The sequence below is a fragment of the Cyclopterus lumpus genome, chromosome 12 (genome assembly GCF_009769545.1).
Source record: "Cyclopterus lumpus isolate fCycLum1 chromosome 12, fCycLum1.pri, whole genome shotgun sequence".
NCBI classification, from domain to species: domain Eukaryota; kingdom Metazoa; phylum Chordata; class Actinopteri; order Perciformes; family Cyclopteridae; genus Cyclopterus; species Cyclopterus lumpus.
This window is the reverse complement of record NC_046977.1, coordinates 13,526,638-13,552,079: the sequence shown is the minus strand read 5'-3', so window position 1 is coordinate 13,552,079 and position 25,442 is coordinate 13,526,638. Positions and strand designations below refer to the sequence as shown.

At 41.3% G+C, this 25,442-nt stretch overlaps 3 protein-coding genes across 4 annotated transcripts in view; 1 reads left to right on the top strand and 2 right to left on the bottom strand.

The window, feature by feature from the left end:
- LOC117740230 overlaps window positions 1-25,442 on the top strand; it is a 57,866-nt gene that overhangs the window by 356 nt on the left and 32,068 nt on the right. The window contains exons 1-2 of one of the 2 annotated variants that reach the window (XM_034546488.1): window positions 505-555; window positions 1,201-1,309. The gene's annotated coding sequence lies outside the window, so the exon portion shown is untranslated. Of the gene's footprint in view, window positions 1-504; window positions 556-1,200; window positions 1,310-25,442 lie in introns of those variants that run through there. The other variant, XM_034546489.1, reaches the window with a different exon arrangement.
- Window positions 5,372-7,733, bottom strand: LOC117740232 (osteocalcin 2-like). The gene is made up of 3 exons (XM_034546491.1): window positions 7,554-7,733; window positions 7,207-7,283; window positions 5,372-6,014 (listed from the first exon to the last, which is right to left on the bottom strand). Exons 2-3 carry the CDS (start codon window positions 7,264-7,266, stop codon window positions 5,523-5,525), a joined length of 552 nt encoding a protein of 183 aa, XP_034402382.1. The 5' UTR covers window positions 7,267-7,283; window positions 7,554-7,733; the 3' UTR covers window positions 5,372-5,522.
- parm1 (prostate androgen-regulated mucin-like protein 1) lies at window positions 14,090-23,861 on the bottom strand. Its single transcript, XM_034547269.1, has 6 exons — window positions 23,831-23,861; window positions 23,364-23,658; window positions 21,676-21,854; window positions 19,402-20,313; window positions 15,303-15,381; window positions 14,090-15,013 (listed from the first exon to the last, which is right to left on the bottom strand). Exons 1-6 carry the CDS (start codon window positions 23,859-23,861, stop codon window positions 14,932-14,934), a joined length of 1,578 nt encoding a protein of 525 aa, XP_034403160.1. The 3' UTR covers window positions 14,090-14,931.

Genomic DNA, 25,442 nt, shown 5'->3' with positions numbered 1-25,442 from the left:
CGGCTAAGTGTCGGCTGACTCGGCTGTGTTCCAGCTCGATGCGGCCAAATGTGAGCCACCTTTGGCACATTTCACTGTTGCCATGTCTGGCCCAGGTGTAGCTGTTACGGACATGGGCAGATTCTGTCTGAGACATGGCAACCGGTTTATCGGCTGCCTAATCTGGGCCGAATAATGTAATAAATAAATAATATTACATTACGTAATAACATTAAGATATCCCTCAAAGTTGTCTCTCTCATATAAAGCTACACAATAAAAAAAAGTATTTTAAACTGGCTTTATAAGTTTTAAATAATAGTTGTAAAGGCAATCGTAACAGGCAACCACTAGGGCCTCCTGCTACGCGGACTGGTGTCATTGTTGGGCCGCGGTGCATTCTGGGAGAACTACGAGGAAATTTCTCTTGAGGAAAAATGAAACGCACATTTAAAAGTGGTGCCCAAAAGCGGCATTCAAAACAGAACATTTCTGAATTAAATGCCAAACTTCCCAAAATTACAAGTCTTTTTCGACCAGCTGGTGAAGGATGCACTCATCTGCCAAAAGAGACAGGTATTGTACTGTTTGCTATAGCTAACATTACCACGTAGCTAACGTTATACTTTGACAGCTGTACTGCTCTGTCTATGTGTTGTGCTTGAAAATACATTAACCTTATTAAACCTATGCGCTCACTATACCCCCTGCGCCCATTATCGGACACGTTTCCTTAATTATCTCCACAACCACATCGTTGTTTAACTTCATTTCACGTTGTCCAACACTGCAACCCTTTTGAGAAGACAACGGCTCTGTACAAAATAATAAAAGTAACCGTTAAGTAAGAAAGGTCATTTTCCAAGCTAAAACTGATCAAAACATATGTCAGAAGCTCCATGTCACAAGAGAGGCTGTCAGGTGTGGCCATCCTTAGCATAGAGAATAAACGTGCGCGCAGTTTAGATGTAAAGAGCGTGGTTAAAGACTTTGCACACAGATTTGCTAAAAGACGCGCACATGTGTATTCAAATGCAAACCTGTAGAAAGTAGCCTACCGGTGTATCGACTATATGTAGGCATATTTGTTATGTTGTTGTAACACATGTACTGTTTGAGCTGTTTGATAGGCCCTAGCATATGTTTTGTTTCTGTTGGAATACATTTGTTCTCTGTTTGAGCTGTTTTTTCTGATTGAATAAATTCACGGTTATTCTGCAGGGGGGCCTCATGTGTTTCCGCTACGGCACTGCCGAGACGCCATTCATAATGGACATCGATCACTTCTTCACCATGGAGGAGAGGACAATGGGCTCCAGCATCGCATCACGTGTGTCAGAGTGTGATGTTAAATACTGTCTAAATGCACTTTGTCTTTGTGTTGGTGCGGTAAATGGAGCTGTTGTGTTAATTACCGCTGCAGTCTACACGTGTGTGTGTGTGTGTGTGTGTGTGTGTGTGTGTGTGTGTGTGTGTGTGTGTGTTTCTGGTCTGTTCAGTCAGCTGTTGACTCTGTGTGATTTGTGAGTGTTTGTTTTGCAGCTGTGCAGAAGGACGTCTGTCAGTTTGATCTGGTGTGAAGCATAAGAAATAGAAATGAGGTTAAAAAATAAGGATTTGAGTCTTTTATCGGTTCAATACTTTACCAGTCTGGTAGACCCTCTCAGACTTTTTAAACAGTATTTTAGTGTTTGTTTTAACATATTTTAGATGTATTGAATGATGTCCTAAAACCCTGCAGATTTAGAAGTCCATCCTTTCTGCCCTCTTCTTCACCTCGGCAGCGTGCCAATCCTTCAGGGAGGTCACTCCTTCAGGGAGGTCCACCAAGCATTAGAAATATGCCTGAGCATAGCTTTTATGTTCAAAACTGAAGTAATAACAAAAGAGTAATAGGCTCATTGTGATTACCATACTCATCGATGAGTCATAGTGAGACTTGTGTACGCCTGCACTGGGGATTGAGACGTGACGAACCGATCAACAAATCCAGTCTTTGGAAACAGTGTCTGTGTTTTTTTAAACGGAAACTTTTGTGTTCGGAGTCCCATCTGTCAAGAGAAAGAAAAGAAAATATAACATTTGGGATTTTAGTGTACCTATTGCAGCTTCGCCTGCAGTGCAACCTTCTAACGTAACCTCGCTAATGTAAAGTGCTCTGGTATGTTGCCAATGAATGAACAATGTGGAAAATACTCTGATGTTAGCCCCATCAGCTACTTTAAATGTTGGCCATCAGCTTTACATCCCGGTCACAGGGATTTGTTCCCAATCAGACATAAGAGCGTTGGTGAGGTCCAACACTGATGTCGGGTGACATGATCCTGCTCACAGTCAGTGTTTAAGGTCATGACTTTTCCCAATAGATGGGGGCGATTCATTCAAAGGCCATTAGCAAGAGCTTCTGGTCCACCCTGCTTGCTTTGGATGTATAATAATATATGTTTATTATCTAGATTTGACATAAAGCGAACAAACAGGATGCTACGCAATGATCGGAGCATTTTTTGGTCTTTTGAGCAATTATAATTACTTTTAAGGACTGAAAGGTCAATATTTCTTGCGAACACAGTATGTAGCGTGCCACAGTATGCTGTCTTTCTGAAGGTCACTTAAGCAGAACATATGAGTTGGAGCAGAAATTTACAGTGCAGAGGAATTCTTTAATGCAAAGTATATTATTTTACAAAATATGACTTTTATTGTAATTTAGACACACACATCTTGCACATCCAGTAGATTCAGTTCAACAAAGAAAAGTGCAACACATGTTAAAACAAACAAACCGACAACATTTGGGTATAGTCTTCATATTTAATTTGGGAAATTATAAATTCATAACCCATAATTAAACCAACCCACTGTGGCAATAACTCCGTTTGTCAGTTGCCTGTGCATGCTGAGGACAAACAGGACGCACCCTCCCCAGTCTACAAACACACTGCTGTGGGACGCTAACTCTGGATGCTTCATGCAGAAGAGAGACTATTTTAGTTGTTGTTAAAATATGTAAATGCACTTGTTGTAACACGCTTACGCTGCTCACTGAAAGGAATCCACCAAAGTATCATCCCTGTGCTTTTCTGATCAGTTAACACCTGAAGGTTAACATTAATAAGCTACAGATTTGTTTATTTAAAGTTACCACATATGTTTGGCCTGGCCTGTTTGACCTGGCCTGTTTGGAATCCCTGGACTCCCTAGTCCCTGGACGCCTAGTCCCTCAACACCCTAGTCCCTCAACACCCTAGTCCCTCGACGCCTAGTCCCTCAACACCCTAGTCCCTCAACACCCTAGTCCCTCACACGGGACCGCATCGTCCCTCAACACCCTAGTCCCTCAACGCATAGTCCCTCGCACGGTACCGCCATCATCCCTCGCATGGGGCCGCCATGTCTTTCGACGTTCTCGTCCCTTGTCCCTCGACGCCCTTGTCCCCAGACGCCCTTGTCCCTCATCCCTCGACGCCTTCCTCCCTCGACGCCTAGTCCCTCACACGGGACCGCATCGTCCCTCGACGCCCTAGTCCCTCAACGCCTAGTCCCTCAACACCCTAGTCCCTCACACGGGACCGCATCGTCCCTCAACACCCTAGTCCCTCAACGCATAGTCCCTCGCACGGTACCGCCATCATCCCTCGCATGGGGCCGCCATGTCTTTCGACGCTCTCGTCCCTTGTCCCTCGACGCCCTTGTCCCCAGACGCCCTTGTCCCTCATCCCTCGACGCCTTCGTCCCTCGACGCCTAGTCCCTCACACGGGACCGCATCGTCCCTCGACGCCCTAGTCCCTCGACGCCTAGTCCCTCGACGCCCTAGTCCCTCGACGCCTAGTCCCTCGATGCCTAGTCCCTCGACGCCCTAGTCCCTCGACGCCCTCGTCCCTCGACGCCTAGTTCCTCGCACGGGACAACCATCGCACGGGACCGCCTCGTCCCTCAACTTTAGTCTCGGGGCCGCTTCGTCCCTCGACTTCTAGTATCTTGACCATGACCCCCTCCTCCCTTGATGCCAACGTCCCTCGCACGGGACCGCCTCGTCCCTCAATCTTGAGGCAGTTAGTGATACTGTTTTTAAGTATTGAACAGGGCCCTCTTATTTCCCACCGGCTGCACTGACTATCTGTACTTATGTATTAACCTTTTGTTTGGCTTGATAGCCCACTGTGGTTTACAATTACAATCTTGAAGATCACGTTTTTTAGGCGATAAGCGATAATATGAGATGTGATCTCACTTCTCAGAGAGCATCGCTTGTCCTTTTTCCCAGCGATGTCGCCACCCAGTTTGAAATACTGCAAATCCAAGTGTTTTCATCAGTGGGCCGTAGGGAAATATATTTTAACCGTCCTGTTATGTTTGTTTTTCATACAGCAATGTTGTTCCCGGGTCAATGTGACCCGGTGCATGTTTGATCATCGTTGTCAGAAACCATAAAATCTGAATAAATATAGTTTGTACCATTACTAACAATTCAATCAGTATTTAGTGGAATGGAGTTATTCATCCCTCCTAGTTCAACTAGGATAACTCACTTGTTTTCATGAAAAACACATGTTCAAACAATTTTAGGTACATTGGAAACATCTATATATATTGCATTCGTCTACCATAACAATTATTTTTGGACTCATGGTTTAATGCACTTATTGTAAGTCGCTTTGGATAAAACTGTCAGCTAAATGACATGTAATGTAATGTAAATGTTATTTGCCTTTGGAAACCTTTTTTTTTATGGGGTGATGTAAATACATAGAGATGACTCAGACTCATATTGATCCGCTCAATTAAAATCAAGCCAAATGAGTCGTACGGATTTGTATTGAAAGTCAACTTTATTTATATTGTTGTAGTTATAGTGTCATTTCTCAAACTACTTTCTGTATTGAGTTTTGGAATGGCCAGCTCAAAAGCTGACTTGACAGAGTCATCCTGGTGGGTTCTGGCACTGTCTTTATAATATTTTCTTTCAGACAGTCTTGGCTGACGTGTATTGGGTGAGGATGACCACTGTATTTCACAATATTTTGACACAAATGTCTCGCTTGGAGGAACAGGTATATCTCAAGGTGGTCTTCATCTTCAGACACATCCTCCTCTATATTTCACTGTCGTGATCAAGGATTTGCTCCAGAGCCTCCAGGGTTGTCATCCTTTTGTTTCTGTTGCTCATGTTGTCCTACAGTAAGCTGCTGAGTTGTATGCATCTGCAGATGTATCTGTAATGTTGGTAGGACTCCCAGCAACCTTTTTTTATGTTTCGCCCTCCCCTGCTAAGTCAAAATATTATCTGTATTTCTCGCACAGGTTTAGGTAGTGAGAAAGAGAGTGTGCGTGCATGTGAGATTGGAATTAAATACATCAACTCTGTAATATAAACCTGCAGAGAGTGGGTGGGGGGGGCATGACATTAAACTTTGATTTATTTTGTTTACATTAATTACACTAATTCAGGCAAGCAGAAGAAGTTTCATATTTGTTCTAGATTTTCAAACTTTAAAAATGTCAATTTGACCCGCAACAGGAGGGTTATGTGGTTAGATAGTTAGTTGTCTCCTCTGTTATCTGTGATGGGAGCTACCGTTGGAATCTCCTCAGTGAAAAAATGAGTCACACATCCAGGTGACGTCGAGCCAACGGGTGTGGTCGGTGTTGCTGGCGGGGGACTTGTCACTATCACAGTTGGCTCATCTGTAATAATTGTGTCTGGTTCAGAGGTGGACGTGCTTCCTTCTACCGTAGCGGTGGTTGTCATGGCAGTTGTCACGGTAGTTGTCACGGCAGTGGTCTGATCTGTGATCAGATCTTCTTCAGAGGACTCCTCGGAAGATTGACTTTCGGAAGATTGACTTTCGGAAGATCGACTTTCGGAAGATCGACTTTCTGAAGATTCACTGGATTCCGAAGACTCTGAGGACGAGTCTTCGTATCGAGAAGATTCAATAGACCGCCAAGACCACCTGCTATCCCTGCCCAGCCATCCCTGTGTCAAGTCATTGTCAGCAATGTCAGCATCATGATGCCGAGGCCAACGGATCTGTGGAGGGAATATCCAATGAAAGCATTACTCTCTGATGCTGTCAAATAGAGATGTCAATTTCCCCTTTTCCCCTCGGCCCATTATGCCTTGATATGTGAGGATTCTGCGGCACATCCAAGTGGTAGTGTGTTCTTTACAGTAGGTAGCGAGGCTGGAGGTAAATTATGTTTTCATAAATTATTATTTTTGCAATTATTATTATTATTATGTTATAAATGCAATCTCAATTTTTTCTCCATTGTAACCATAGCCTTAAACCCTACAGTCAGTAGGCTACAATCTGCAGGCATTGCAGAGATACATCATTTTAACAATGGTGTCTTTGAGAGTTGAACGTCATTGGAAGAAACTGTATGCCAGCAATCACAATACCTGCACAGAGTCATAGCACCATTGGCCTTTACCTTGTTAACTTCCTGTGTGGCTTTTGGAATTTACTTTTTTATTGTCCATCTTTATAGACATTGCACCAGTCAAACATCATCAGTTAAAACCATGGCAAAAAAATGAATTCAACATCAATTTCTTGTTTTTGGGAATTACACACTGAGTCCAATCAAACACCGCTGCCGATAAATTAAATCTAAATTCAGTACCATTTCAAAGTCTATTAGTTTATGATTAGTGAGCAAGTTAAGATAGATCAGTTTATCAATTAGTTTATGTTATTATGTGATATTTGTAATTGAATGGGGGGAAATAACTTAATGAACAGAACCAAAAATCTAAAGCATAATGTGCCCTCCTGGAGATTACAATGTTACATCCCATGACAGGAATGTGTTGGTTGAAACAAACGGTTCCCTAAAACGGAGGCTTATCAGCAATATGCTTTTTATTTAGAGGCATGTTAGTAATGGGGAAATTATAGGATGATAAAGTTTCCTTCGGGTGGCACTCGCGTTAAGGTCCTGTGATCATTGTAATCAAAAGAGTAAAGATCAACACAAATACAGCACTGGAGCAGTTGGAGACATCGGACATTCACCATTGACAGGGAATTATCTCAGCGTGCACACTACACATCAACAAACAGAGATGATTTTAATCTGTAAATATTCATATAAAAACATACCACAGTTTGACTCCAGGGTGACTGCAACAAAACACCACAGAGGGGAAACCGAGGCTGAGTCAGTAAGAGTAAGAGAGAGCGCGAGAGAGCGGTGAGGGAGGAGGATGAGCTTACCGACTTGGCGACGGCTGTAGACACAAGAGCGATGACGAGGGCGGTTATCAGAAGCTGCATTTCTGATTGGTTCTCGTCTGCGAAGGAAGGAAGCCACAAACAAAAACACATTCACTTGCACACAACCAGGAACAAGGTAATGCCAGAGGCATACAAATCAGATATACATCAGAGAATTGCAATAATCTATCTAATGAAAACATATTTTCCCAAGAGACAAATACTCACATACTTATTAGAAGAAGTAAATCCATAAAACATCCAACATAAGACATATACAGTATATTGAAACAGACGTGTAAATCTAAATTAATTTACAATTTGAAATAATACAAAAAAGAACTCACTAGTTTTCTGTCGCCCTAGTTTTTATATTCTAAATATAATCGATGGGATCCTGTGCAGCTGTGATCACTCTCTGTTTGAATGCAGAAAGATGTCTGACCTCCATGTGAGGCTGTCTGCTGCTCATATATGCTGCCTGGATGGAGAGGCTGGCCTGGGCAGGGCTGTGACGGGCAGGGGGCCTGGAGGGAGGATTGAGCAAGACTGGGTTTCCAGGAGCTGGAATGGAGGGGAGGGGCAGGAGAGGAAGTTTACCGCACACTTTTGGGTCACCTAAAAGCATGCATGGATCAGTGGAAATTTAATTTGTTATGTTTCATGAGTCATGGTGTCAGGAAGTTGGGCTTATGATGGGGTGATGATGGATGGACATGTCTTAATTAAAGATAACCGTAACCACAATCTTCCCCAAACCTTTGCCATACCAGAGTTGCTATTTGCAGATATTGTAGAAAGAAAGAACTTTTGATCGTGGGACTAGATGGATGACGCTTTGTGTCAAAGGCTGATCTGAAATGTGACATGGCGATAGGAGGCGACTGAGAAATGACGAATGGAGACGGAAGTCTGAATGAGGTGATGGAGGGACATGATCCAACATACTGGCTGATTCAAGGTTGAGCAGTCAGTGGAATGTTACAGTAGAGTCAGAGTGTAGCCACACTTTGATCAGACCTGTGTGTGTGTGTGTGTGTGTGTGTGTGTGACACCACTGTGTTACCTCGTCACTCTGTAACTTTCCCACTCCTCTCTTTCTCTTTCTTCTCCTTGCGAAAACACCTCAGGATGAATCATGAAAAGTTGACAAATAACAAGTTTAAGGACACAGATCAGCAGAAACAAGCCTTTGCTTCTGGGAATTTATGATGGGTATTTTCTTAGCCACAGCTTTAGGGATTCAATTCAATTCAGTTTATTTTGTATAGCCCAAAATCACAAATTACAAATTCTCCTCAGAGGGCTTTACAATCTGTACACATACGACATCCCTGCAGGACCTCACATCGGATCAGGAAAAACTCCCAAAAACACAAGAAAAAACCTTTCCACAGGGAAAAAACGAAAGAAACCTTCAGGAGAGGATCCCTCTCCTGGATGGACAGAAGCAACAGATGTCATGTATACAGATGAACAGCGTTACATAGTTACAACACATTCAATGAATATGACAGAAATGTATGAATAATTAGTAGTAGGCATAAACCACGATCAGAAGGAAACAGAAGGAGGAAGAGAGATGGCAGCATCAGTCGGTCAGTCAGACCGGCATATCTTAACGACAAGAGCTTGGATTGCGATGACATTTTGTATCCATATTCGTCCCAGAGGGTGAATCCTAATGAATTTTGGCGACCCTCTAGCTTTTCGGTTGACAGTTTTGGCAAAGAAAGATGTCGATGGTTCCCGGACGACGCATCCTAATACTTAACTGGTTGTCTGACTTTTCATTGTCAAAGTTTAACATTTTGTGGTGACATCCGTCCTCCAACCACAGCAGTCTTTACTCAGGCATGGTTGAAAAGCACAGGAAGTGCCCATTGAAGTCTTTAAGTGAACTGGTCAGTTTAAACAAGTAAACGATATTCTGGAAGTTGGACAGCGAACAACGTAAAGTTCTGTTTTTTTAAATAGTAAAATACAATCTCAATAGAAACCTTGAGTATTTGAGAATTGAGGCAAGGTTGTAGGAGTTGACAGTAAAAGTCTCCCCCTCAACGTACTTTCCCCTGTGGTAATAAAAGTTCAGACTTTGTTTTTTTCGAGAACAGTGCCTGCTATTTTAAGACGTCTTGCTCTTGCTTTTCATTCGAGTATGTAAAGTTAAAATAAGTAGGCTGTGGCTCATCGTTGGCTACCAAGCGTATCCCACAAGTTTTTTTGCAGCAACACAGAGCTGCCTCACATTTTTGTTGTTATTAAACCAAGTACTATTTTAACAAACGGGTTTGCAAAGAATGTGATGGATAAGGAGACACGTCGGCAACATGTTTTCGCCGTCAGTTGACCTTGACAATGGAAAGAGACTATTGATTAACAGACAATGTGATTCGACTGCAAAAGAACATCTCCTAAACAAATAAACAGACAAAAAAAATCCACTTGTAATCGAGGCATACTGCTGTCCAGGACCTGATAAATAAGGGATGTGTAAGTGAAACGTGGCTTAATGGTTTCATTAAGTCTAATTAGTAATCTGACTGTGTGTGTAGGTGTGTGTGTGTGTGGGTGTGTGCGCGTGCGTGATGATCTGTTACTTTTAATATATTATAACACTTTTCAATAAAGCAAACAAGAGAATGGCATTGACTCACTGAACAGATCACAAGATCATATTTCAACAGCATTACCTATATATAAGATATATGAACAATTTCTACCAGTGGCACTCGGTGTAGTTTTCTGTCTGCAAAGCATTTATTATGTTTTAATTCAGAACCTACATTTGTAAGTATCCAGCACTGCAGTGTGATTTGCCCACTTTGAGCACCGCCCTTCCCCTTTAGACTTAATCAGAGGCACCACCTGGTGGCGGAGGCCATGCAGCACATTCACAAACATCCCATACTGAGGAGCAGAATTATCAACATTAAAGGATCAATATCAATCCGTCCCAGGCGAGTTTAATTGGGGGTACTTGAGGTTTTGAGGTCCACTTAACCCTTCATGCCTTCACGGTATGGTCTGGGTTATTTGGGCAACTGTGGGTCAGCGGTTAGCAGGTCCGTGTTTCAATCTAGGGGATAGATGGTTCAATCCCCAGCCAGCCCTAGTCGGCGATATGTCCTTGAGCAAGACACTTAACCCTGAATTGCTCCCGAGTAGCTGTGTCTACGGTGTATGATTGTAAGATGCTTTGGATAAAAGCGTCAGCTAAATGAAATGTAATGTTTTTTTTAAACCAGATCAAGAATTCCCTCAGAGTAAGTGCCTATGTTATGACCCGAACAGTATGTAAGGGTTAAATATATATATATATATATATATATATATATATATATATATATATATATATATATATATATATATATATATATATATAATATATATACCTACATATGTGATTAAATTGTTATATTAAAAAATAACTCAATTGGCTGTTTGCACAAAGGTGTTCCTCTGCAGCCCCACAGTCATGTTTCACATAACTGAAACAGCTAATCATAACTTTCCCAACGCTTAGCAGAACATTGGATTGCTTCTTCATTGTCTAAATTAAATTTCCCCTGTGTTTAACCCAAGAACACTGGCAAATATACACTTGTCTGAAGCATTATATTCCTCTCAGCTGTCTCCTCTGTGTTGTATCTGGTTTGTTAAACCTGGTGATTAGTGACATACTAGTGATCAGGGGGTTGACAAATGAACAGAAACACCTCTCCTGGCTCACATCAAAATAGAAAGAGGACCTTTGCAGGTTTCTGATCCCTTTCAGAACCCTTTCTAACACTTTTGGCATGAGTAGCAATACTTAATATTAACAGTGGGTTGCTTTGCTGGAAGAAGTTAACGCTTCACTGATGAAACAGCCACCAATATGCAGCTGTTTTCACCACATCTCAAAAATCTCCCCCTCTTATGTACTTCTTTCAGTTTGGAGTTTATCAAATGGGTCACTAGTCAACTGGAAACAGTGAAGCTTCAGCAGGCAGGCAAGTAGAAAGTGAAACCTGTAACCAATTTTTCCATGTAAATGAAACGGCAGACGTTTCCATTCTGGTAGTAGACGTGTGGCAAAAAGACTCTGTGTGTGTGTGTGTGTGTGTGTGTGTGTGTATGGTTTTGAAGGCATCAGGCTAGAGATATTTATTGCACTTCACAGAGGCTTCCTGTATGGTTCAGGTTTCCAAATGCAATTGGTACATGGTTGTCGAACTATTTTATTATAAATTCACAAAATTCCTACTTTAAGTGTATTACCCAAGAGCCCCACAATATAACTTGGTTCATGACAAAACACCTTGAAAACTATAATGGCAACTGTCTCCGCTGTGTTTACTGCCCATTAGCTCATTTTAGCACGCTACCACACTTAACTGTATTGGTGCACATGCTAAACGTCATGCCTGCCAACTGTCATTGTGACCATGTTAGCATGCCAACGTTAGCATTTAGCTTGAAGGGCCACTGTGTCCGAGCCTCACCGAGCTGCTTGAATGGCTGCAGGCTCTTGATTAGATGCAAAACGCTTCTCTGTTATCATGTCGACGCTGCACGTTATCAGATGTGGTTTTCAAACAGCCCCGAGCAAGTGCAGAATGAGAGAGGAAGAGACCTCTTCCTGTGTCGCTTCTTCCTCTGTATAATGAGGGCAGTAAAAGAAGTGAAGAATAAAACACATGGTTATTGCAGTGTTTTCACTGAGCATCACTTCCAGCCCGTGAGACTCTAATTCCTCTTGTTTCGTATGTTGCTTCTACTAGGCTACAGGAAGAAAATACAACACAAAGTGCACATACATTCGGACAGAATTTGACTCCATGCAAAACAATGGTGCAGCCCTTCCCTCGGTGTAATTATAATGAAGCACACACACACACACACACACACACACACACACACACACACACAGTCCTGAAAGTATTTAAGGCCTGATAATAGCAGTGCATCACAGAAATCTGCACCCTCTATTATTACTGCTGCCCAGTAATGGAAACAAATTGAGAGGCGAGTAGTAGCAGCAGTGGGAAGTAACTAAGTACATTTAGACGACTATGCTTTTGTACAGGTACTTGCATCTGCTTGAGTACTTTTATTTTATGTAATTTTGCACTTGTAAAAACTACACACATTACTGTAAGCTGAATTCATAAGCAATTAAATGCACCCTGAATCATTTCAAGAGGCTTGGTGGTTTTCCTGCTGTAGCCTCACTTGGTGTGGTACGGTGGCTAATGTTATTCCAACTGTTGGTATTGCTGTGTAACTGTTTGCTGGCGTCATGGCTTTTGTCAACCTGTGCTAGTGTTACTTTATGGTGTGTTTTTAATGTGCAAATATGTCAACTGTAACACAAACGCAGGGTTTATAGTTTTTTGGAGAATTCAGATTTTATAGGTGTAAATGGGAAAATCTGCTAGTAAGTTAACTTAAACCTGTTTAAGTTTGCAAAGCAACTCATTATGCTATTACAGAGGTCTGGTCTCTCACTTCTATATAACTCACATAATTGTTTTCATTTCTAAATTTGAAGTGTTCAGAATTAATTTAGATTAAGAGAATATGACAGGAAGTAAACCTGTGAATAAATAGGAGGGGAGCGTTAAACTGTAACGCAGGTTAGGAAAGATATAATCATAACGACATTCAGGTTCTTCCTCGACTCTGCTGAGGTTAACCAGTCAATGAATGTCCAGTCACAGTACACTATTTTAGCAATATGAAACCATGGATGTTGTGGCCAAATGACTACAATCAATAGTTAATTTCATCACGTCAGCTAAATGACAAAGCCAGAGTTGACAATTTTAGAATCTCGATGGAGTTGAGGAAAGAAGATGGGAGGTTAGAAAGAAAAAAAACAGTGGTTTGAAGGAGGAAGAGAGAAGAAGAGCTTGGGCAGGAGAGGAGGGCGTCATTGGAAAGAGGAAGAATAGAAGCAGTCACGATGGGAGGGCGGTAATGACAGTACTGGTATTAAAGCTTCCACTAATAAATGCTCTACAGCCCGTTGAGGAGCAGAGACGAAGACATCGAAGACAGCCTTAGTATCCATTAGTGTTTACACACACGCTGTGTTGTCATATCACTTTATCGGTATGTTTCAAAAGCTATCATGTATATATATATTTTGTTTTCATGCTCATAGCATGTAGCCTATTTTGCTCCTTGGTTGATTTAAGTATATAAAAGATCATTGGACAAACATAGACACATGGCCAACTAACAGTATTGCCATCTGCAGATATGTTTGTAAACAATCTGTTTTTTGGCATCAACAATTTTCAAGGAGTGTCTGTTTGACTGTTGAATGCATGAATGCAAATGATGTACTGTAATTAGTTTTGCTCACAGCAGGGATTCATATGTGATGCATTTAGGTCGCTGAAGGCCTGTACTTTTACTTTCCAAGACTATTTTTCATGACTTTATAATTCGTAATTAGACAAATCAATGCAGTCAAATATTGTACAAATAAACTTGTTTATTTACTTATTGGTAGTTATGGTCTCCGGAGGAGACTTCTGATCTCTTGTTTGGCACTTTTATAAAAGTTCACATGATATATGATGAACATATATAACTATAATGAATATACAAATAAATATGATAAATAAATATAAACCTAATGGACCAGATTGAAGGGACTTCTCTTCCACAGAGGAACCTCTTCAGTTTATTGACCCACAATATTTCCTCTAGCTGCTTTTTATTGTGTCATTACAATCCAACAGACATAAATATTTTTTGAAGTTGAGTTTTGCAAGTATTTATTTATAAATCAAATTCCTTGACAGCCTGCAATTTTAACTGGTGATGGTGCCAAGTGAAAAGTCAAATGCAAAATGCAAAATGCAAATAATCCAGTCACAAACATGAATGTCTTCAAATATATATATACTTGTATTGCACAATACGATGTTGTCACAGCCTGGGTGAGCTGCCCAGCAAAGCAAAATCACACTGAAACATTAAAAAAAACGTCACACTAGTAAAGTACAATAATACAAAACTCACTCATAAATAGTAGTTGAAGTTGATCAGGTACAAGAGAAACACTATGTCATTTAAAATGTAAAAACACTCTTTTAAATGAAACACATTTTCCTTAAAATAGTATGAAATAAATCTTCGTCTCCTCTGAGATTTGTAGATGAGTGCTGTCTGAGCTTTGAACTTTGTCTGGCTGGCAACATTCAAGTTAATGTCGGCACAATTATCTATTTTGCGACAGACATCTCATCATTTCACAGTTTAATTTAGAAAAAGGTATCTCAAGTGCCCATAAGGAACAATCCATGGTAAGACCAGCCATAGCTTCCTCATCTATTACAACTCCTAGCCTTTGTACTCGTTTACTGTAAAAACATCCTGGTTGAGTTTACAAAATCCCTCCTTTTTGTCAAACAAAACTGGTGAACACGCTTGTTTTCACTGTGATTTTACTTTTTAGTTGTGGTAATATAATTATGCGGTAAGTCCATGCAGCCAGAGCTGTTTTAACATGTCCTTCTATGTTTACTCTACCTAGCAATACAAAGAAATTAGACTACTTTCACAAAGATCAATAGAAAACATCTCATATCATTCTTTGCTTTTTGGCGATCAGGCACTGAACTCATTCTACTGAAAACGCACTCTGATCAGAACGTCTCCATCCAAACGCGGAGGGCTCTGGGTTTAGAAGGTCACTTCTGGAGTTGGAGGTTCAAAAATAAGGAATCAAGGGTCATACATTGGGTTGCTGAAGTGTGCCAAAGTGTCCTGTGTGTTGTTGTCCAGAAGAGGGCCATAAGATCTACGTCTGGAAGAGAGAGGGAGTAGAGACAAAACACAGAGAGAGAGAAGTTGAAGGGAGAGAGAGGAATAAGATGACAGTCCTTAAATAAAGACGAGTAATAAAGATACCACACAAAATGTAACTAATGAAATTCCATTCATCTTCATTGTGGTGGCAGAAATCTCAGAGACAGATATCTTAAAAAAACACTTGACGAATGAAACACTCACATAATGTCATCACTTGAGTTTTACTACATACACAATAACGTGTTATTGCACTCGTAGTAGATTTATTCGAGCTCTGGACTCACCGGATTTTGTAGTAGTAAATCCCAACCAACGCTAGGAGGATAGTCACTATGAACACAACAATAATAGCTGCAATAATTCCTGGAGAGGGAAAGAGAGAGACAATAAGTATCATAACATCCATTGTTTGTAAAAAACGGTTTCAGTCTTGGAAACAAGTAATACGTTTCTTCCTACATTACTTACTTTCCCCCTCTTACACAATAATCCTGCATTGCAAATTGTTTTTTTTATAATTAAAAAGGAAGGAAAAAAGGTATCTGGGCAAATATCAGAGATGTCGTAGTCGGCTGGAGGGGCGTGTCACTAAATGTGTTTGATTGACATGAGCCGGCAGGCGGCCGTAGTGCTGGTTTTAGGCCGCATTCACACCATATCAGGCGTTGCGGCTATAAGGCCCAGGGTTGTGCGGTGGTGTGGGAGAGTCAATTAAATTGCCCATAAGAGTGATAGTTATTTGATTTAACCTTTTGCAATGGCCCACTGATCACTGGTTGCGTGATTGGTCAACGCAAAGTGACGTGGGGTTGTGTTTCTGCAAAAATATTTTCTGTTTCAGATTTTCTAGGAAGGCTGCTGCGTTATTTGCCGGCATCTCCAGTCGGTGCATACACACTATTTACATTCGAATAAATAGGAGGACTGCATTTAATTTTCATGACAATCCATCTTTCAGTTGTTGAACACAACACAAAAGCTCAGAGGTCAAACTCACAGTGGTGGGATCGCCTGGGAACCAATGGATATCTGGCCATACAGCCATGACACTAGCAATGCACAGAAAAAATCTAGTTTCAGAATGAATTTGATAATAATAATAATAATAATACTACAGGACTATTTTTGTTTAGGATTTACAAAGTCCAACTGCCATTTATGTTTTTCATGAGGTTGCAAATCATGTCATCTTCCAAACACGCCTTATCGTTTCCTTATTGGTCGGACCCATGATTATACTTTAATCTTCTCCTGGTACAATGTACCATGACCGTAAGATAATTTATCTGCCAGCAGACCACGCTAACCTTTGAGCTGAAGTATTAATTAGTCATTCCGTGGCCAGAAACTGAATCAAGCACATTGCTGCAGGTCTATTACTATGTGTGAGATGGCACTGATGCCCAGAACAAATGTACACACAGCAGTCACATTCGAAGTAACTTCTCTTATCTTGAAGCATAATTCAATCAATAAACACCACCTTGGGAAAATAAGCTGTCTCTAACATCTCCCTCTCAGTTCAAAGTTTCAGTTGCTTGGCTGACAGACAACCAAGTAATAGATCACTTTTTTGAGTTTCAGCAGTGATCTGGGAGGACACTTTAGGGATTTGAGGGCTCTGTTGGATGCTCTGATGAAATGTCATTTTTGTTTGCTGTAGTTGATCAAATCAATCTTCAACTCGTCATGGAACAAAGCGATCCGATCCTTGAACTCATTTGACGTTAGGTGGGTGGAGTGGAAGACTGAAGTTCGTGTGATACAAGTCCCTCCTATTTTGTGTTGACACGGAAACAATTGCAGAAAAGCTGCGTCACTATGCAAATATTACATGAAAAACTTTATAATAAAATAGTTTCTTAAACCACGTAAGACGCTGACCATAAACCACAACTTCTCTGGTTCAAGTCAGGCCAGGGACCTTTGTCGCAGCTCATTCCCCATCTCTTGCTCCCTTCATTTCCTGTCATCTTTCTAATGTCGCTGGCAAATAAGGGCATAAAATGGACAATAAAAATGATAATAGAAACGATAAGTTACACCTGTAGAAACCAGCTCTCAAGACAATTGCAATTGCTCACTTGGTTGTTTTCTAACATTTTTTGTGTAAGCATGCTAACATTAGCCAATTAGCACTAAATACAGCAGAGGCTGATGAGAATGTTGTTAGTTTTGCAGGAATGTTTTTACAGTTGTTTACTGAGGGGAACATGGATGTCTGCACCACATTTCACGGAAACCAACACAGTAGTTGTTGAGACATTTCGTTAAAAAACAAAACTGTTAACTTCACTGTGGCACTGTGACTCCTCCAGAAAACTTTGTAGGAGCTCCGGCACTTTCCCTTCATTTCAGTTGGAGGCACAAGGGTCTAAATTGAGTTCCTGGGCCCCTAAAAGTCTCTGCTCCAGGGGCATGCACTGACCGATGGACCAGAAACCGTTGCGGTTTAAACTGTTACCAGTCTAATTTGCTTTCATGTGATCCAATCAAACAGGATTATTTTCAGTTCTGCTAAAGCGTATAATTGCAGAGAAATAATTCTACATTTAATTAACTTTCTGGGGCTATTTCTTGCCACTGGGTGACTCATAGTACTTCACACTTTTCATTGGAAACCTAGCCTAGAAAGAGTCTAAGTTCAAAGTGCCCTGGAGGTACGTCATAAAAGTTCTGAGTCAGATGCATTATTAGATTCAATGGTTGCTAATGACGGGACTATCTTATCACATTCCTGCGCACATGAGGGACAGAGTTCAAACTCTGTTAAAAAAACAGTATTCAGAATGGATAGATGTAAATAGCTGTGAGGCTTGCTTAACGTGTCTCTGCAAAGATTAAGTTAATATGAAAAAACAGACCATACGTCCAAAGAAGATAACCGAACATACAACTTCAGAAACATGGAAAAAGTTTCTCAATTGCAGTGACATCGAGCTGATGGCGTTTCCTTGCCAGGTTTGCCTGTACAACTCCTAGCATTTACTAAAGGTCTAGACCATAGAGTCTATAGTCTATTACAGGCCTATAGTCTATGGTCTATAGTATAGACCATAGACTATAGGCCTGTAATGAGAAGGACATGGTGACAATGACTGGATGCCATGAAAAAACAGATCGAATGAGCAGGGAAAAAACTGACTAACTTATATTGTCAGTTTTCACTCATTCAACTTGCGAACACTCAACTCCAAAGTAAACAAGGAAGTGTGAGCGTAACGTGTTGTGTTCAAATATTAACCACAGACCAACACAGAGCTGAAATCGGTCAAAGAGAAGGAGGAACCGATGCATGGACACTGCATTTGTACATTGACCTCTTTAATCAGAGGGGTGTCATCACCGGCGCTTTGTTGTCTGGTTCCTTTTTTTTCCCTTCAGAGGGCGTCACATTTTGATGTTTGAGGACAGACGGACCATTTACAAAACAAATGCTTTTCTGAGATTACATGCAGTTTACCGGCAATATGCTTTGACTTTCTTTTTTTATACAATTATTATTATTTTTTTTTAAATGGAGAGGTAAGGGCCCTGGGGGCCCAACTGAAAGAGCCTTGAATATATTCTGATGTTCAGATATGAAAACTATTGATTTATGTTACTATCCTTACATTATATCCCCGAATAACTCACAAAAGGTGCCCAAAGCACTTACAAATATGCAACTCAACTATATAGCTTACTACTTACTGTGCACTTCTACTTCATAGGACAACATTACTACTTCTTTACATTAATACTAAATCAACCCGACAGGAAAAGGTTAGTGGATATGCTGCAGATTCAGATTTGTCAGTACATTGTGCTGATAAAACCTCTCTTTAACTCATCATTTGAAATAAACATTTGTCTGCAATACTTTTACTGTGCAGTAATAATAGTTTTAATTTTAATAGTTAAAAAAAGGTTTGAGGACTCCTAAAACTGCCAATACCAACATTCCCACTTCGAGAAAGGGTGAAAGGTAAAGTAAGAGTGTTTGCCTTTTGCCTTAAAAGTCATTAAATCTGCCCCTGAAACACACCCGGGTCGAGGGTTTCTTGTGCTCAGAAACATAACGTAATGCATTTAATTTCCAATTGGACGTGTTCATTGCTCGCTTTGACATAACCACCGCGGTTATAAAGGTGAGCATGGATTTATGAGTGGTGGGAAGTTATTCGCTTGTATTTGTGCATATTATTTCCTCTAACTGACGGATTGATGTTTTTGTAGTACATATGCTGAGCCCTGACTGTTCCTCTTGCATCACCATGACGCTGATGTTCATTGCTCTGAGTGAAATATCTTTACAACTTTTGTATAGATTGCTTTGAAATGTCCAACATATATTCAAGGTCACTAATGGATGAATTCCTTAGCATTCTTGTCACTACATACCTGAGCTCAGAGCCTCGGACTCATGTCCTTGTACCAGTGTGGTGGTTTGGGTGGCTCTGGTGGTGGTGGTGCTGCTGGTGGTGGTGGTACTGGTGGTACTTGTTGTGCCTGTGTTTTGGGTGGTGATGGGGCCGGTGGTGGTACTTGTTGTACCTGTGTTTTGGGTGGGGATGGGGCCGGTGGTGGTACTTGTTGTGCCTGTGTTTTGGGTGGGGATGGGGCCGGTGGTGGTACTTGTTGTGCCGGTGTTTTGGGTGGGGATGGGGCCGGGGGTGGTACTTGTTGTGCCTGTGTTTTGGGTGGGGATGGGGCCGGGGGTGGTACTTGTTGTGCCTGTGTTTTGGGTGGGGATGGGGCCGGTGGTGGTACTTGTTGTGCCTGTGTTTTGGGTGGGGATGGGGCCGGGGGTGGTACTTGTTGTGCCTGTGTTTTGGGTGGGGATGGGGCCGGGGGTGGTACTTGTTGTGCCTGTGTTTTGGGTGGGGATGGGGCCGGTGGTGGTACTTGTTGTGCCTGTGTTTTGGGTGGGGATGGGGCCGGTGGTGGTACTTGTTGTGCCTGTGTTTTGGGTGGGGATGGGGCCGGTGGTGGTACTTGTTGTGCCTGTGTTTTGGGTGGTGATGGGGCCGGTGGTGGTACTTGTTGTGCCGGTGTTTTGGGTGGTGATGGGGCCGGTGGTGGTACTTGTTGTGCCGGTGTTTTGGGTGGTGATGGGGCTGGCGGTTTGTTCTGTGTTGGGGGTGGGGTTGGTGCTGCTACTGATGCTTGAGTCTTGGGTGTCAGTTGTGATAGATGGGGATGAGGAAGAAAGTGAAGACAACGTTTGCTCAGCGACATAAGTACTTGGCTCACGAGGTTCAGTAGTTGGTGCTGTTGACCCCTGTTGTGTTACGGCAGCTGTCAACAGTAGACCTGCGATTTAAAAAAAACCATTATGTTTAAAGTACATTGCAGCGGCAATGCGTTTCAACAGATATAAGAGCATACAACAGCTATTATTGTTGTTATTACTATCCCCACAGTCTCTGAGGACACCATAGAGAGATGATAATGATCTTACACTCCATGTATTTTATACATTACAGTCAGTTTACTCAGCATGACCTCGCCTAAAAATAACCTTGGCGATGTCATGTCATGGAAGATGTCATTATGATATAATGATGATGACATGGAGGGGAAATACTAAATCGCTTGAGCACCCCATTAATATTAATTGTGTGTGTTTTTATATATACTGTTTGTAATGTGGCAATTACAAACAGTACACCTGAAACACTTGAAAGCTCCGGGGGTTTCGCCACTGATAACAGAAATAAAACAAAATAAAATGCCTTCAAATCAAACAAGGACGATGAGGTAGAACAATGTATCAGCTAAACAGGTGGGCGGATGTAAAATTAGCTAGCTTCAAGGCCAAACACGGCTAGCAACAGAGTTGCTCATATATATATATATATATATATATATATATATATATATATATATATATATACGTATATATGTATGCTTTCAAGGTTTTCTTCTTCGTACTCTGGTGGATCAGAGAGAACGTCACTACACAATTCATTACACAATTCTACTGGAAGTGAATAAAAACACGATTCCCTGACATAAAGTAAATGATTCAACTCAATAAATTATCCCACGATACAAGAACTCCATTACTACCCCCCAGGTTTCAAAACTGTGTTTTTCACAGTCAAAGTTACGAAGAAACAAAAAGATATCCCCCTCCTGTGTATTAGTGCCAAATGTGTTTAATCATCACAAAGTTGAAAGAGTGAAAATATCCAATGTACTTTCTCACGTGTTACATTGTTGTTGTTGTTTTTTTACAGCTCAGCACCAAATCAAATGTTACACAACAAATAAGCATTCCTCATCAGGGAGAGCCGGCTGTACGGTATTGAATCATATAAATATGTAAAGCAGTAAAAAAAGATGTCGCTTGAATTGAAAAAAAAGTCTTGAAACAAGCCTCGTACATGGGAAATAATCTCCGGCAAACAGCCACTGAAAAGAAATTTTAAGAGATTTTTTAACAATTCCAAGAGTTTACACAACACCAAATAGTAAGAGAGCCATGTTTACAATGGAGTGGTATGTCTGCATTCCCTCCACTTCCCCCAGCAAAAAGTTCCTTCAAATTATTGATACGGGATCTTCCACATATTCTTCTGACTTACTAAATCTTGTACTCAAAGAGAGAAATCAGATGTCAAGGCAGGTCACCACATCAAATAGCATGCATTGATGTCAGTGTTTACTTACATGATATCAGAGCCTGCAGGATGACCCTCATCATAGTGCTCTTTTCAATCTCCACAAGCACTTGTGTAGCTGGAGCTCTGCGCTCTGTGCTCCCCGTGGACAGATGTAGTGTGTTTGGCTGCCTGTGCGTGACTGGAGGTGACTGATTACAAGAGCCTGGAGGCGAGGCTACGTGATGACTGAGTCAGCGCAACAGAAAAAACAAAAGGGCAGTCCGGTCTTGGTTTGAAGGTGTTTTAATCATGACTTAAAGGACCAGTGTGCATGCTTTAGTGGCATCTAGTGGTGGCGCTGCAGATTGCATCCAACTGAATACCTAACTGTTTCCTTTCCAAGGCTGAGTACTATCAGTTGAAGTAAGAATGTGAAAGTGAAGTACTAATGAGCGTATTGTACTTAATAGTATTCAATATTGTTTCACTAATATCCATAAAGGTGATTGTAATTGTGATTGCCATATTATAAAGTGAGTGCAGGATTGATGTATTGTTTAATTTATTTCCTCAACCCCTCATCAGTGTAATACCTCGAAAATATCCCTGTATTTAAGTATATATTTTTTAGCAACAATTTTGAAATACACACCATGTAACATATCATACAATAAGTATAGCTTACTTGTTTCATGTGTGTAAAGTAAATTCAATGTTCTTAAAAGTATGTGACACTGTGTGTGTGTGTTTGTATATGGCACATATATAGGTATTGGAGACTTAATAAAACATAGTCAAATAAATACACAACAGTATTACAGTCCACAGATAAACTAGGAAGATTGATAACATTATTAATTAATAATTTATCTGTTAAACTGTTTTACACCGTAAATAGGTAGAATCATGCAGCTTCCCCAATCACTTAAGGCAGTGTTGGTTGGAGGTGAACACTTTGAAAGTGAACGACCTGACGAGACCTCTCTATCCCGCTCCTCATCTCTGCTCGAGGCTGTTGGCCCTCGGGGACATGGAGCCACGACTAGCATAACACACACACATATCTGACCCTGCTGGTGTAACTGCCAGGTAGACGATTGTGTGGAATTATTTTAGAAAATATCTGTTTCGGATCCCTCTTTCAACTCTCAATCCCAAGTCCAGCATAAATAAATCATCAGGTCAGGATTTCGATTTGTCCAATACTTTCGTTTATACCCAAATACCAGCCAAACTATTGGCACTCCTGTCAGCCTCAGCTGTACTGATTCAAATGGTATCACGCTAACATGCTAAACCTAGAAGATAAACATTATGTGTGTCAAATATCAACATGTTAACATTGTCTCTGCAAGCATGGCGCTAGAGTCTGTAGAGTCTTACACTTTTATATTTTGTGTTCCGATCAACTTACCTGAGGAATTTTGGCTGACTGAGACATTTTCCTTATTTAAAGAGCTGCTGCTGCCAGTTGAGGTGATGGTGGCTAGTGTAGTCCTGGTCACATGTGCTGGATCAAGCCCTGAAGTAGAGTTGGATTGGGATACGGAAGAAGAAAACATTGAGGAGTTGTCCACTTGTGAGGAAGCTGGATGGATGACAGTACTGGTGTTTCTGGTTTCTCCCACCCTGTGTGTCACTCCCTCAGTGGATTGAGTAGAAACTGTAGAGGTGGCGTCAGTCTCAATGGTGGACTAAGCTGAATCGGTCGTGGTCCCCTCAACAGGTGACGGAGTAGGTTGGGTGAATGAGTACCGGAGAGTTGTGGTCGGTGTTGCAGCTGAGGATTCCTCCGTCACCTGTTCAAATGGGTTTTCATCGACTTTAAGCTCCACTGTTGTGTTGCTTCTTGTGGTGTTTTCAGTAACAGAGATTGGTGCAGGCTGGGAGTCAATGGTGGCGACATCGTCCTCAGTAGCCAATAGAGCAACAGCTGTGGGAGGGTGAGAGATTTGCAGTGTATTTGAGGATGGTGATGGTGTGGCTGATGAAGATAGTGGGGTGGAGGTAGCTTCACTCTGTCCTGTTGAGGCAAAGCAGAACCGCAGCCCTACAAAGTCAAGAGAGGTCATTTACACATTGGGAAAAATTGCCATCTAGCTAGCAACATGGGTCTAGAGATCACCTTTAATGAGTACAACACAATTTCAGGGTCCAGCACCAACTGAAACAACATACAATGATGGAAATTCAAGTGCGTGCGCATGGCCGAGTTTACTTACATGCTAGCAGGGTGTGCGTTCTGACCCTCATCACTGTGTATTACCCCAAATTGTAGACTTGTTGTGTTGGATGCAGCTCTGAGTTCCGTGCTTCCCGTGGATAGCAGCAGCAGTATGGCTGATTGTGACCATAGGTGACTGATTATAAGAGCCTGGGGGTGAGGCCAAACAATGGAGGCGGACTGACCATGATGAGCTGGAATGCTCGTCACCGTGTAAAAACGTACTTGTTGATAGAGAACTTGAAGTTAGTTTAATTCGTCCTTCACCTACACTGGCTAATGACATTGTCCAGTCTTACTCTCCTGCCAACCAATACATATACAGACATTATTTCCAGATTTACATTAATTAACCGTATCTCAGGCAAGTCCTTCTACGATGCAGAAGCCCTGGTTTTAACAGCCCTGTCTCTATATCCTGGACATGAAGAACACATCTAGACGGCTTTGCCTAAGGATCCAAGGTTGTTTTCATGGTGACCTAAAGGATCAGATCATGTAATGCCGTTAAGTCCGAATCTGTCGGATGGCCGATTTTAAAGTAAGCAATGACGCGATAATGGGATGCGACTTTGAAAAGGGAGAGGCAACCGTCTGAGCACGGAGATAAGCAAAGGAAAGATGAGTTACCACTCAAGGTTAACGAATGATAAACACATTTTAATTGGAACGAACCAAATCGTGTACCTAGATGTCTTATGTCAAGGTCATTTTGGGTGGTTCCAGGCATGATTAACTCCAAGGCAACGGCTCGTTTAGCAGCTTGACTTGAAGTTGAATTGGCTATCGAGCTCCGTTTTACATGGATATTTAGTGGGCAGCAACACATTACCTAATAGTGCGTTACACTTATGTCATTACTGTTTTCGGCAACAAGTAGTGGGGGGTTACAATTTGAAATTCTGTAATTATATTACAGTACCTAATCCCAGTTAGGCTACATTACTTAGATCGGCGGCGACCTCCACATATATGTTAATATGTTGTGTGTTCTTGGCTGGTTTGCTTATGTTAGCCACTGGTAAGACTACATTTAGTTGGGTTTGTTCAGAGTTGGGGGGGTTTACTGTATCATAGTCAGGAACATTTTCAGCAGAAATGAATTGCACTTCACAGCAAACCTATAATTAAAACAGTTTTATCAAATGAGGATTTACTGACGGTTTTATTTGGCATTTAAAATGTGATCGATTATTACTGAAATCCGTCTTTCTTTGTACTTTTCGTCCGCTGTGACGAAGGCTGTGACAACCGCATTTGTTTTTTTCATCGCATGCCTACAGATTTTACATGTATGTGCAAAATCTGTTTAGAGATTATTAATAAAGTAACACTATTGCTTTTTCAATTAATCATATTTAATGAGTAACTGATTACATTTACCGTAAGTAATTTGCCCAACACTGCGTAAGAAATTTAACTTTCTCGTTTCTTGTTGTTCTGAGTTTGTACTCATGGTCAAATGCACTTATTGTAAGTCGCTTTGGATAAAAGTGTCAGCTAAATGACATGTAACAAAAGAGTTATGATAATGCACAGGGTATGATTTGGGAACAACAGTGGACAGAAGATTGAGCCTTGGGGAACGCCACATAAGAGATTATATGAGT

Excerpts from the sequence above, each read along its gene's own strand:
- LOC117740232 (XM_034546491.1), bottom strand. The coding sequence starts at position 7,266 with ATGCAGCTTCTGATAACCGCCCTCGTCATCGCTCTTGTGTCTACAGCC. Across the intron at positions 6,015-7,206 it reads CTACAGCCGTCGCCAAGTCG|ATCCGTTGGCCTCGGCATCA; the intron begins GTAAGCTCATCC and ends TTCCCTCCACAG.
- parm1 (XM_034547269.1), bottom strand. The coding sequence starts at position 23,861 with ATGAGGGTCAGAACGCACACCCTGCTAGCAT. Across the intron at positions 23,659-23,830 it reads AACGCACACCCTGCTAGCAT|GGCTGCGGTTCTGCTTTGCC; the intron begins GTAAGTAAACTC and ends TTGACTTTGTAG. Across the intron at positions 21,855-23,363 it reads ACACCGACCACAACTCTCCG|TCATCACGTAGCCTCGCCTC; the intron begins GTACTCATTCAC and ends GCGCTGACTCAG.